Source organism: Lagenorhynchus albirostris, chromosome 10, assembly GCF_949774975.1.
Source record: "Lagenorhynchus albirostris chromosome 10, mLagAlb1.1, whole genome shotgun sequence".
Lineage (NCBI taxonomy): Eukaryota > Metazoa > Chordata > Mammalia > Artiodactyla > Delphinidae > Lagenorhynchus > Lagenorhynchus albirostris.
Window position 1 is genome coordinate 77,440,663 of NC_083104.1, and position 12,539 is coordinate 77,453,201.

Consider the following 12,539-nt stretch of genomic DNA (forward strand, 5'->3'; position numbering starts at 1 on the left):
CCTTAGCACATAAAGGAGGGTCGTTGGGAAGCAGTAAGGGTGTGACCCACAGACTTTTCTCACTTTGAGTCCTTTCGCTCTGGTCTATTTTGTAGTTCAGTTTTCAACTGAGTCCTTTGAGCCTCACAATGTGGAAGTTTCTTTCAGTCACCCCTGGGCATTGATGGTAGGTGTATGAAACTTACTATGCGATTAAGTGAGATAATCAATATAAAGTGCTTATCACATAACTAAACTCTCTCTAATGCTAGTTTTAGTGTTATTATGATTACCATCGTCATTAGTGTCCTTCCCCCTTTAACCCAGTTCCATTTTATAGCAACTCTTGACCTCTTCCTCTCAAAGCCCATCTGTTTCAGCCCAAGCCTTCTCCTTTCTGGACCACACAGTTCTTTCCCTTTTTTTGGCAAGGTTGTACTTGCCCGGTTTCTGCTCACCTCACTGGCTCCATGACAAGGAAAGAGCTGGGTTTGTGAATGTGCAACTTCTACCTTCTCTGGACCGACAACCTACACCCTAATTATTCCCATCTGGTATCTTTTTTTTTTCTCACCAGATAAAAAAAGTAAACGACTCAATTTTTTTTATGCTCTGTATTGCAGAAATTAAGCAAACCTCAGCAAACTATCAGCAAATAACCAAAAGGAAGAAAAAAAAAAGTGCTAACCTCAAGTTAAAACCTCTTCAAGCTCCACTGGGCTTTAGATTGCTAAGTCTAAACTTTGTTTCAGGAACACTCTGAGGTTAATCAGAATGTTAATTCTTGCAATTTCAGAGCCAAATCGAAAAATGGGGGGAGATCTTTGCGAGAAAGGCTAGAAAAAATCGGTTTGAATTTACCCGCGGGCAGGCGCAAGGCAGCAAATGTCACGTTACTCACCTCCCTGGTGGAAGGTAAGCAAGACGTTTGGCCATTTCACGAAGTGGTGGAGCTTAACTGTCGGCTGAAGGCTGACATTTTACATGTTTTATGATTAACTGGAAATCATTGCAATTGTTGTGCCCTTTTGAGTTGGATGTCAAGCGATTGCTTGAGAGAAGTTCAAAGGTCCTTTTACTTAGAGGGAGTGGCAATTGTCCAGAGGCCAAGGGACAATGCAAGTGTCCCTGAGCTCTGGAGAGTGCTCAGTTCTAGTCTCCAAGCCAGTGTAGGGGTCGTCTCTGCCGCCAGGTGCAGGACGTGGTGCCTGAAACACCCTCTGTATGAACTCCTGCAACAGTAACTCTGTAAGAAGCAATGCACTCTACACCCCTTCTCCCTCCCAGATTTTACCTCTGAGTCGTCAGTAGTAGAAAACACAGTCGATTTATGAAACTATTATTGCATTCATGACCTCTAATGGTTATTTTAAAACTCGTGTCACTCTCAGGGCCCCTATCTCCTGCTGATTACCTGGGACTTATTGTTATTGAAATACAGCTTTATAAGATCAGTGACCTAGGAAAAATATGGGGTGGGGAGTGAGGAAACATAGAGGGGAGTCGTGTATGATCTTCAGCTGTCAATTTAAAGGCCCATACTTATAACAAACACACTCTAATTTGCTCATCATTTTGGGATTGCAGATGATATTTATGGTATGTAATAAACAGGATCTTCTCCACAGTCTAGAACAAGAGGATCTGCATTTGAATCTGTGGGATGTGGAAAGGATAGGAAATAGAGCCAGATGGACCTAATGGAGGAAGTTGTAGAATTTTCTCTAGAGTCTAACATGTAGGTCTTGGTTTTTTCTTCTATTTTTATGGATGTGATATTATGACACTCCTGTGGGGAGTTAGTTTTTAGAGGAGGGGATCTTAGAATATTTAGGCAGCAACCATAAAGTCATCACATTTACAGGCAATGCACTTTGCTATCTTTAAGGCAAAGTTGCCTGGCCCAAACTTACCCCCAGGGACAGCGGTCACTAAATGTCTAGACCACATTTATTAGTGGTTGACTTTTAGCCTGGGGGTTTTACTTTTTGCCCTTTAAGGCATTGCTAATATCACAATCTTCATTTTGAAAAGCAGTCAAAGTAATTTCAGCCCAAGACGGATTTAGGTGGAAAAGGAAGGAAACTGGAAAACGCACTGAAATGCCAATATTCATTTGGCAGTTTTCAGTGTTATGAGTTGTTGTAAGCACTGTACCTGAAGTCTTTGGTTACTATGCTAATGATGATTAAAAGTAAGTCATGCTCCATAAAATAACGTAGCTATGGGATAATTCAACATATCTCTTTTTCATGTCGGGATCTTCCCTTGAACCCTGAAGGGTGTGCTTTAAAGGGCAATAATGCTTTATTCGAAAGGGGCTTCCAGATAAGTTAAGGAATCTTTCAGCTGTCCAGGTTTTCTATAGCTGCTGTGTCACCTTTGTGCAGTAGAAAGTCCTTAAGTAAGAGAATGATGGCAGGAACCTCTGAAGAGGAGAAACCTGAAGCCTAACTGGCAGGAAACTGACAAGGAGATTAAATATTTCATTGCCGGATAGAAACGGATCCATATACGATTTACATGTTCTTTAATATATGTGGACATAGACACACAGAGATCTATATTTGTATATATTAGTTATTATAGGAAGATACAAAAGATAGGAAGACTTTAAAATTTTATTTAAAGCAGGTGTAACAGATGCTTTAAAAAAGAAAGGGGGAATCTGGCTTGTCTATCTAGGTGCAATTGTAAGGTGGTTCCTGAATGCCTGCCCATCTTTCCCTTAAGACAAAGCATGGGGTGTGGGAGACCTGAAGCTGTTCAGGGGATGTCTGGCTAGGACTTGGCTGGAAGGATGATCAGGGAGAGGCTGGAAAGAGCGGCAGGAACAAAGTTTGTTCCATCAACGTCAATTACGGTCTGAGAACCATGTTTAGTTTGGGCATCTGTCTCATCTTTGCTATTAACCCTTAACAGTTGGCCTCTTTTGTAAATAATAACAGAATTGACCAGGGAACGCCTCCTGCCCTTGGGATGGTCAGGGACTGGGTGCTGATTATTTCCTCTGCGGTTGTCTTTTCAGGAGAGGCTGTTCACTTAGCTCGGGATTTTGGGTACATTTGCGAAACGGAGTTTCCCGCCAAAGCTGTTTCTGAGTATTTGAACCGGCAGCACACGGACCCCAGTGACCTGCACTCCCGGAAGAATATGCTGCTGGCCACCAAGTGAGTGTCCTGGACTCGTGGTCCTCATCCCAGACTCCCAACCTGCGGAGCCGCCTCTCTTGGAGGAGGCGGTGGGAGCGGCAGCGCAGACTTCCTCGGTGGGGCAGGGAAGCAGCTCAGTGGTGGAAAGCCCGTGGATGGCTGGCTAGGGAACCCTCCCATCTCCGCCCCCCTCCGCACCCACCCCTCAGCGTTGATTATGGGCTTCGTATTTGTGTGTTTTCTCTATTTCCTAGTTTCTAAGAGGGATGGCATTATTAATCCGAATCCAGGCTTTTTACAATTCACATCCCCAACCCTGGGGATGGCAGGCAGACCTTTTCCGGTTGGGTCCCTGTTCCAGTTCTTTCCGGCATCCCTGGATGCATATCTCTCCGTGGGGTCCGCATCTCCCTGTCTTATCCACACAGCCACGCGTGCTCGCTCAGGGTGTCTATATGTCACCCACGTTCACCCATCTCTACCCGCAGCTCTAATTACTCTCTTTCCAACGTTGCTGTTTGGCATCTTCCACAGACGTAAAATTTACTACAACTCCAGAGGGGAAAATAGTAAATCTCTGGCTAAATTTAGGTCTAGAGCTCATTTGAACTTTTACAGTGGGTTTTCTATTTATTTGATTTACTCCTGTCTTTGGCTTCGATGTCATATTGCTGGTGTTTTATGGCCGGCTCAGGCCTGCAGTGGGCGGCGCTGCGTGCGCCAGCACGTTTCTCTCGCAGGCGCGGCCCAAACAGCGGCGCTCATTTATTTAGTGCTGGAGGACGCGGTTTGTTCCGTTGACAGCGTAATTTAAAGAAATATATGGAAGGCTGAAAAATCATTTGCTCAAATTTGTCCAGATGTTTTTGAGACGTGATTGGAATTTGATTGCCCCTTTCCGCAGGGTCAAAAAATATTAATGTCCCAGAACTTTAATTGCTTACAGACCCTGGTTTGGGCTTTGAAGATTTAAAATGTTTGACTCTAAGCATTTGTTCTCCTCAGTTCAGCATTTCCTTTTTGGCACTTTGGTAATGAGTACAAACTTCAGGAAAGCCTTTAACCATCTCTTCCAACGATCAAAACCTGGCACCCACCGTCTTTGTAGAAGGCTTTCCTCTGATGTACCAACTAGCAATATAATAGATCTTTATCAGTAAATCGCCCTCTTACCCCTTGCCCTGGTGGCTAGTGGCAGGGGAACTGTTGGTGCTTTATAAAAGAGTAAAGGTACTTTGGGGAAAAAATAAAACTAAAGTGGCTAAATTAGATGACAGGATTCCACAAACAACTCTGTGGTTTCCCTAAGGAGTGCTTGTGGCTTCTCTTAAGACCAGCACTTCTTAACCTGGGGGGAGTATCAGAATCAGCTGGGGAGCATTTTCAAGATAATTATTTGTGGACCTAGCCCTAGGCTCCCTGAGTGGGAATCAGTGAGGGTGGAGGCCTGGATGTGTGTATCTGAACCCCACAGATGATCCTGAGGTATGTCTGACTTAAGAACTGCCCTATTTAGGTCAGAACTGTTACCCGTTTCTTCCTGGTTGGGAGGATGTATGTATGCATTTCGAACAGAGAAACGAGTAGTGAGAGGATTCCTGGTAGTGTCCTCTACCCATCAGCCTTAAAACCAAACACCTTTTCTGGCTGCTGCAGGTTGGGGAGGAGGTATTCCCCATCTAATTTGGCCATTTCTCCTCCCGGGAGTAATCCCCTGGGAAAAGGTGCCCCAGGGTCACTGACGTGGGCCTCCAGGTATCTGCCCTATTCACCTGTTGGCCAGGCCAGGTGTCACCAAGTGTCAGACTGTCCCAGGGAGGCCTGTGATTGGCGTTCTGTAGTTTTTCTTTTCTCACCACCCTGGAGACCAGGTGGAGGCAGGCTGGCAGAAGTCTGCCAGCCTGTGAAAGGCTATGACCTTTGGGATGCCATACCTCTGACCACAAGGTGAACCAAGCCACTGGACCTTCAGGGCTAAAATCCTTTTGTCCACCTCCTATATTAAAATTTTCTCAAATAAGTTTAGTCCATAGTTAGGCACGCAGGATTTCTAAGGCTGGGAGATTCCTCTAAATTGTCAGTGCCTTGAAATAAAAACCTTCAACGATAAAAATCTACCCTCCCTGGAGTCTTAACCATCTACCTTTAGGTTTTATTTAAACAGTGTGGGAATCCTTTTATATGGACAACAATATTGTTGTACAAAGATCTTCAGTAGCCTGTACTTTAAAAGAAAGGGAAAAAGGGGTGGTGGTGGTGGGAATACTTCCCTTCTCACATGCTGCAGGTAAACAGCTTTCTGCTTTGAATGGAATCCGCATTCTCTCCTGGAATAAACAGTTGCTTGCCCTGGGCCAGGCAAGGCTCCAGCAATCTGCTTCTGTGCCAGGGACAGGCTTGTGGCCCAGGGCCCTAACTCCTTCCCGGCTTTTTGAGTCTGATCACCAAGAGGTTGGAGAGGCAGGGGAGAGGAGGGGGAAAGGGCTTTTAGAGGAACTGTCAGGTAAGAGCTAAAAGTTACTGAAGATTGCAAATCAAACGCTAAAGCCTATAGCACATTTCCCAAAGCGGGGTTTATGCAGTCCTGGAATGAAGGGGGAAAGACGGGCAGGGGGCGGGGGGAGAGGCCAGGCTTTGGGATGGAAGGGGTGCCTAAAATCCCCACCCCCGCTTTCCTTCCAGTCGCAGCTGCTCTAGAAGGGAGAACGCTGGGAAAGGAAACAGAGCGGAATCGCCCACATTAGCCTCGCTCTCCGGCTCTCCCATGACTGGGCGCCCCTGGGCTCTTGTGAGCGTCTCCTTTAGAATGTCAATGACAACGACACTGAGGGTGGTTTTTTGTTGTTGTTGTTTTGCTTTCTTATTGTTGTTGTTCCTCTCCCGCCCCTTTGCAGGCAACTTTGTAAAGAATTTACAGATCTGCTCGCTCAGGACCGGACGCCGATCGGAAACAGCCGGCCCAGCCCCATCCTGGAGCCGGGGATCCAGAGCTGCCTCACGCACTTCAGCCTCATCACGCACGGCTTCGGCGCCCCCGCCATTTGCGCCGCGCTCACGGCCCTGCAGAACTATCTCACCGAGGCGCTCAAAGGCATGGACAAGATGTTCTTGAACAACACCACCACTAACAGGCACACGTCTGGGGAAGGCCCAGGTAGTAAAACTGGCGACAAGGAGGAGAAACACAGGAAATGAAAAATTTAAAAAAAAGGAAAAATGTTTTAAATACAAAAGGAAAACAGAAAAAAATTTTAATTTTAGCTCTAAAAATATTGGATTGGCTTTGGAAGAATTATATTAGGTAGAATACACATACAATCAAAGTTAAAAAAAAACAAAGCTAAATAACTTAAAAAAAAAAAAAACTTGAGGCGTACCACGGAGCAACAGTATCGGTTCTCAGTGTCTATTTCAAGATACACTTGGAGACAACCGTCCGGATTTTCCACTTCGGTTCTTTCGAGCTTAGTAATACTGATAATAAAAAGAAAACCATGATTTTTTTTTCCCTTTGGAAAATAAACATAAGACTAAACGTGAGAAAACTCTAACTTATTGGAAGAAAATCGGAGAAACCGTGTCGGTGTCAGTGCTTTGAGAGCTGGTTGACTGAGACGCACGAACTTTTTAAATTTTTAATATATTTTTAGGAAACTCTCTGGCAGTCCCCGCCCTTCCACCTCACCTCGCCCCTCTCCCAGCCACCCTTTTTCTACGTTGCCCTCCCTCCCTCCGGCTGTCACGGGAATCTTCCGGGATGAAAAGGCGTGTGGTTAGCCCTCTGGTGCGCTGTTGTGGTCCCCTTGGTGACCCCGCCCCCGCCCCGCCCTGTGTCCTTAACTCAAGGGGGCCCAACTCCGGGCCGTTTGCTTAATTAGGGAGGGCGAGGGCGGGCGGGGCGGGAGGCCCGCGGGGACGCAGGCGGTGGCTGCAGCTCTCGGGCCGGCTGGCCGAGGAGAGGCTCCCGCGGCCCGGCCGAGGAAAATCCGGACCAATAAGTTGATTCAGACTCCTCATCAGTTCTTTTCCGAAACGTTACTAGTTCCCAGCCTTGCCAGCATCTGCCTACAGAGCATCTTGCATTTGTTATCATATGTGTCATCTACCAATTTTAAGAACAATAGTAAAACCCAAACACAATATGAATACGTTGATTAGTATGTAATTCCTTCGGAGGGGTATGTACCATTTCATTCTCTTCTGTTTTCCAAAGCTTTGCCCGCATGGTTTATGAGCTTCTTCAAAGAGGACTTGGGCTTCCTACACAATCTATAAGGTACAGAGAAAAAAAAATTCCGATCCCTTTTTAATCACAGCCTGTGTGTCAGAATTCTGCAGGTGCACTTCTTTAAAGAAGCTCAAAGGGAATAATTTAGAAAGTGGCCAATAAGAGATTGAAGCAGCTTTGAGTCTAGTTGCTAACAGATACCTCAACACAGAATTCCGGGGAAGTGGGGAGCTGCTAAATGAATTTTAGGGGAGAGGAGTAAGTGTTCTTGGAGCCCAGTATTTTAACATTATTGCCTTGCCTTTAAAGCGGATTCCATTTCCTTGGGCTCTTTGGTGATTGTGGGGAAAGCAGCAGCTTTGCTAGTGGTCGAGTGGTCGCGGGGAGGGGGGTGGTGCAAGCTCCCGTGTTTCAGCAACAACTGCTTTCTTACAAGATGCTTTATGAATGAGGCGTTTTTTCCCCTCCCAGACGTGCACTTGTTTTTGGCAATAATGGTAAAATAATGCAAAGTGAAAGGAGATGTATTTCAGCTTTGAATGGTACTGTCTGGATACAGTGGGACTATTCCCAGTGGATAAAGTTTCATACATTTAATATCTCTCACTTCTGGCAGCCCTGCTCCTTTCTTGGGCTTCACCTGAGCATTATCTTGAAATAAGATCTGAAACCCATTGTTCCCACCATCCCCAAAGCAGTGGGAAATCCCCAGGGGCGAAGGAGTGGATGACCTAGGTCTCTAAATAGAGTGTGCATGAACGCAGCTCTTTAAACAAAGTAGGCATTAGGACCTTTGCAGCATCCGTTGAATATAAAGATCCAGAGGTTTGTTCTGCAGGATTTACAGTTAGGACCCACGGGGACTCTCAGGTCTGCTGCCCCATGGGCCTTGGCCTGGGGAGGAGGGAGGTTAGAGGGTCGGATTTAGGAACCTGCTGAGTTTTGCACTGACATTTTAATGGGGGGGCTGAGTTAGGGAGCTGGTTTCAGACCACCAGGAGGGCCCAAGCAATGGCTGATGTCAGACCCCAGCCCATCCACGTCAGCTTCTTTGGGGGCCTCTGGGTGTTCAGGGCTCAGCCATAGATGAGTTGACAGGAGTGCAAAGGCCGGGAACTAGACCTCAGGGAGCGTGTAGACACTCCATCTCTTCCCAGCTCAGAAGCCTGCGCCTTTGTCCGAGGGCCTGGCCGCTTGCATTAGACGTATTCTGATTGCCAAAGGCCGGGAGAAACCGCACTGAAAACCATCGTCTCCTTTCCTTGCAGGGCAACGCGCCCCACGCGTGTGACGTGCGAGAGACGCGATGGACGCGCCTTGCTCTTACTGTGCAGGTCCCGAGAGCGTGGGGGCCACTCGCGCCCAGTCGTGTTGAGGACATAGAATCAGCCGCTGGAGGGGCCGCGGGCCGCGCGGGCCCTTCCCGCTCTCGGTCTCACCCTAAGGGCTAAGGCGACCGAGAAAGCCCGGTACTCCAGTAGGTAATGGGGCGGCGCCCCGCGGGCTGCAGGCGGGAGGGGTCTCAGCGCTGCCCGAGCCCCTTGCTGCCAGCGGCCGCCCCGGGCGCGTGCTTCCCGAGGGCGAGTGGCCTAGAAATGTCCAGGGGATCGGAAGCTTCCCCCGCCTTTGCCGGTACGAAATCTCTCCACCCTCAGGCTCCCAAAGGCGGGTGATGGGGTAGGAATTGTCTTACTGGGCTACGCAGGCTCCTTCGTCGCCCTTCGCCCTCCTCCGGGCGTTCCTTTGGCGCCCGGGCTGAGCAGAGCGCTTAGCATCTCTCCCCCGCACCCCGCCTCCACGCAACGTGGAGAGAACCCACTGCCCCCTCTCCCTCCCCCACTTCTCCTTTCCTGTACGACCCCCGCCCCCTTGCTTTCGTTAGCCAGGCCTGCTACGTTTATCTGATAATTGAGTTATTAAAAGATTTGGTTTCCTTGGGCCCATAAATCAATAAACAGTGGGATTAACTCAAGAGTTTGCCTTTTAAGTCAAGGGAAACGTTTTAAAGCAAGCCCCTTTGAGTCTTGTTTCCAAACTAAACAGGTGAGTTGCAGCTCTCCCCCCACCCCACCCCTGCACTCTTAAGACACTGTATCCAAGCCGCGTGCCCACTCCTAAGTGCCCGGTCCCAAACCAAAAGAGCTAAAGGTAGAAAGCAAGAGTCAGGACGTGGCAGCGCTGCCCTCACACTTTCCGCTCTGCAAGTTCCTTTGGAGGTTCTAAAGGTCTCCTGACCATTCTCTGTCCAGTCCTGCCTCCTCTTGCACGTATTGTGGCTCTCCTGGAAGCAAAGAGAGAAGAAAAGGGCTGTTCTGGGTGAGGATTCTCCCCTAGTTAGCTCGCTTTCTTTTTTCCTTCTCCCTGGCACCACATCCTTAGCTTTCTCCAGCCCTACATAAGGAACTGAAGAACCTTTCAAAGACCTGGCTGTTTTATTTTCTTTGGCCAAGGAAACCACTTTTTCTCAAGCAACTATTTTATATCCTATGAAAACTTCGGTCGAATGGAAAACCTGAAATACCCCAAACTTATCTACACACTGTTCCTCCGGTACAAAGCCTTACTTAAAAGGGCAACTCGTCCCTACTTAGAGTGTTTATAGGGAGTTTGTCCTCACATTTGATATGCTGTATGCGTAATACATTCTGTGGAAAGGAATTAACCTTAAACCATCTGATGTTGCCTCAAGAGCCCAAACAGTGTTTCCCCTCCTGTGCTGATGTATGTTAAATGATCAGGTTAAAAAAAAATAACAAAATTCGTTTTGTTTTCTTTTAAAAAGTAGAAAGAACACTATCCTTCTTGAAATGCCAAATCGACTCCTCTGTTGAGTTGGTCTCTAATTCACTAACATTGTTTTTGACAACAATCGAGAAATATCAATCTATTGACTCTTCACGAGAAGAGCTCTGGAGGGTATCCATGTTAAGTTTGTATATATTTATTTATGCTTAATTTAATGGGAATGTGTAAATATGGTGAGCAGGTAGTTTGGGATTATTTATCTGTGAATCTATACCTCTGTGAATGGGTGGTTAAAAAAAAAAAAACAAACCGCTTGACCCTAGGTAGAATCCTATCTGAATTTTTCTGTTCTTTATAGACAAGCTGTTATGGTAATGGGTAGAAATTGGTTTATTGTCCAGTGTTGACCTGATTTACATAAATAAAAAGATTGTTGTGTTTTTGTTGTGTTTTCATCTTCAGTTTCTTGAGTATAGATATTGTTTAATTCTACAGACAGAAACAATTTATGGCCAAGAATTTTTTTTCTTTTTGTCCCCCCAATCATTGAAACACAGGCAGTGTTTTCCTTACAATAAATACAATAAATTTTGCCTCCCAGAAGAAATGGACACTTTTGTTTTCACTAGAAGGTGTTTTTGATTCATTAAAATTCCAAATTGACACTCTTCTCTCCTATTTCTAGCTGGATTTGCAATAAAAGCCCACGTTAACTGCATCTCTTGGTTTATATTGCCCTTTAAAAAAATGAGGTTGTCAAATTACTTACTTCCCAGGTTATTAAGAGTCCGTGTCCCAGGAACGAAGGGCCTCTGGGTCCAAGTCAAAGATGATGCTCCCTTCATGTTGCTGGTGGGATGGCATTCTGCCATGATGTCTTTTTTTTTTTTTTTTTTTTTTTTTGCCATGATGTCTTTGACGAAGATGGTGCAGGACAGAAGCCCACAGGGCCAGGTATGGGCTCCTGCACCCCACACCTTGGGATCTGGGGGAGTTAACTGGCTCATTTCAGGACTGAACCCAACCCTGACCTCACCAGCAGTGCAAGGCCTTCCGTAAACAAATGAGGAAAAGCTCCCTTGACCAGAGGAGGAAAGAGGCTGTCTTAGGAGGTTTCCTACCTTAGGCTCAGAGGATGCCCAGGGAAGCCAGAGCTTTTCTCATTTGGGTTAATGGGCTGCAGCCCAGCCCTAATGGGCTGCAGTGATCAAACATCTTCTCAATGTGTATTTCATCCCAAGGCTTGGGTGTCTTCCCTGAGGCTAGGAAAGTAAATCCGTCCAAGCTGTTAAACGGTATGCACGAGTCACTGTTTCTCTTTGGACCTCAGTCTTTATCTGTAAAATGTGGGCCTCCTAAGGTCCTTTCCAACATTGTCTAGTTTAATTGTAAAAAGCAGGAACAGCAACATGTATATATTTAAGGATAACTGGCAAAGTTAAATCTCGAAAACCCTGGATTAGGAGAGTGCTTAGCATATAGTTGGCACTCAGGTGATTAATAATATGCCTCCCATATCAATTTTCTGTTTTTCAGATGACTCATTCCCAATTGGACTTCCCTTATAGGGAAAGACAGAAAGGACAATGGAATCTGCTTTATGTGAGATTTTCCACTTTTTGGCTTCCCTATTAACTAAAAAAGGGGGGGTATCATGGCTAGAATTATAAATGAGCGAATCAAAAAGGGAAGGGAAGTAGAAGGAAGAAAAAAATACACAAGGGAAGTGTGATTAAGAGGGCGTGCAATCCATTTATCTAGAAAGAAAATAGGTGTATGCCTTTGTCTCTGGCTCAAATGTTTTACATTGAGTTTCCTTTTCATTTGCCTTTTGGAGAGTGAGGGGTTGGTTACTACTAGGATTATACAAAGGCGGTGATGAGTAATTTCCATACCCTATGGCAAGTTTTCCTACTGAAGGGTTAACACCAGCTCTGGAGAAACAGACCTTCCATCTATTATTCCATAGGTAAATTCCAGACCACCTCCTCTTTCCACCACCATTTGACAAGGATCTGAGACAGTCACCCCAAACTCAAGATCCTGAGGGGCCTGAATGTGGGGAAAGAACTTGAGGAGAGGGAAGGAAAGATAGGAAGCCAGAGAGAGCCTTGCCTAACAAAATGGCCCTGGGCTGCTAGTTACAGCTCCTCGCCGGCCCTTTTGTTACTGTCTTAACCAGGCTGCAGAAGGAGTAAGGAAAGAACGGCAGCTGGAGCCGCTAGGCCGTGGACCCTGACCACAGGCCCAGCGCGGGGACGCTGGGTGACCTTGGAGGAGGTGACCTGGAGGCAGCCAGCCCAGGTGCGTGGCTTCCAGTGGCCAAGAAGCCCGCCTGCTCGCCCGCCCGCATTAGCGGCTTACGGGCCCTGATTAAAAATAATGCTAGGAGGAAGAAGAGCCGATTGTTTTTTTATGAGGCCACATTGTTTCTC

General features: G+C 46.5%; 1 protein-coding gene across 4 annotated transcripts in view; it reads left to right on the top strand.

The window, feature by feature from the left end:
• The window catches only part of TFAP2B (transcription factor AP-2 beta), a 28,992-nt gene extending 18,448 nt beyond the window's left edge, over positions 1-10,544 (top strand). For 3 of the 4 annotated variants that reach the window (XM_060163066.1, XM_060163069.1, XM_060163067.1), the window contains 5 exons: positions 776-894; positions 3,008-3,149; positions 6,026-6,285; positions 7,345-7,407; positions 8,628-10,544. In XM_060163066.1, coding sequence (XP_060019049.1) covers positions 776-894; positions 3,008-3,149; positions 6,026-6,285; positions 7,345-7,406 — 583 coding nt within the window. In that variant the 3' untranslated portion in view covers position 7,407; positions 8,628-10,544. Of the gene's footprint in view, positions 1-775; positions 895-3,007; positions 3,150-6,025; positions 7,408-8,627 lie in introns of all 4 variants that reach the window. The other variant, XR_009542974.1, reaches the window with a different exon arrangement.
• The last annotated feature ends 1,995 nt before the right edge of the window (positions 10,545-12,539 follow it).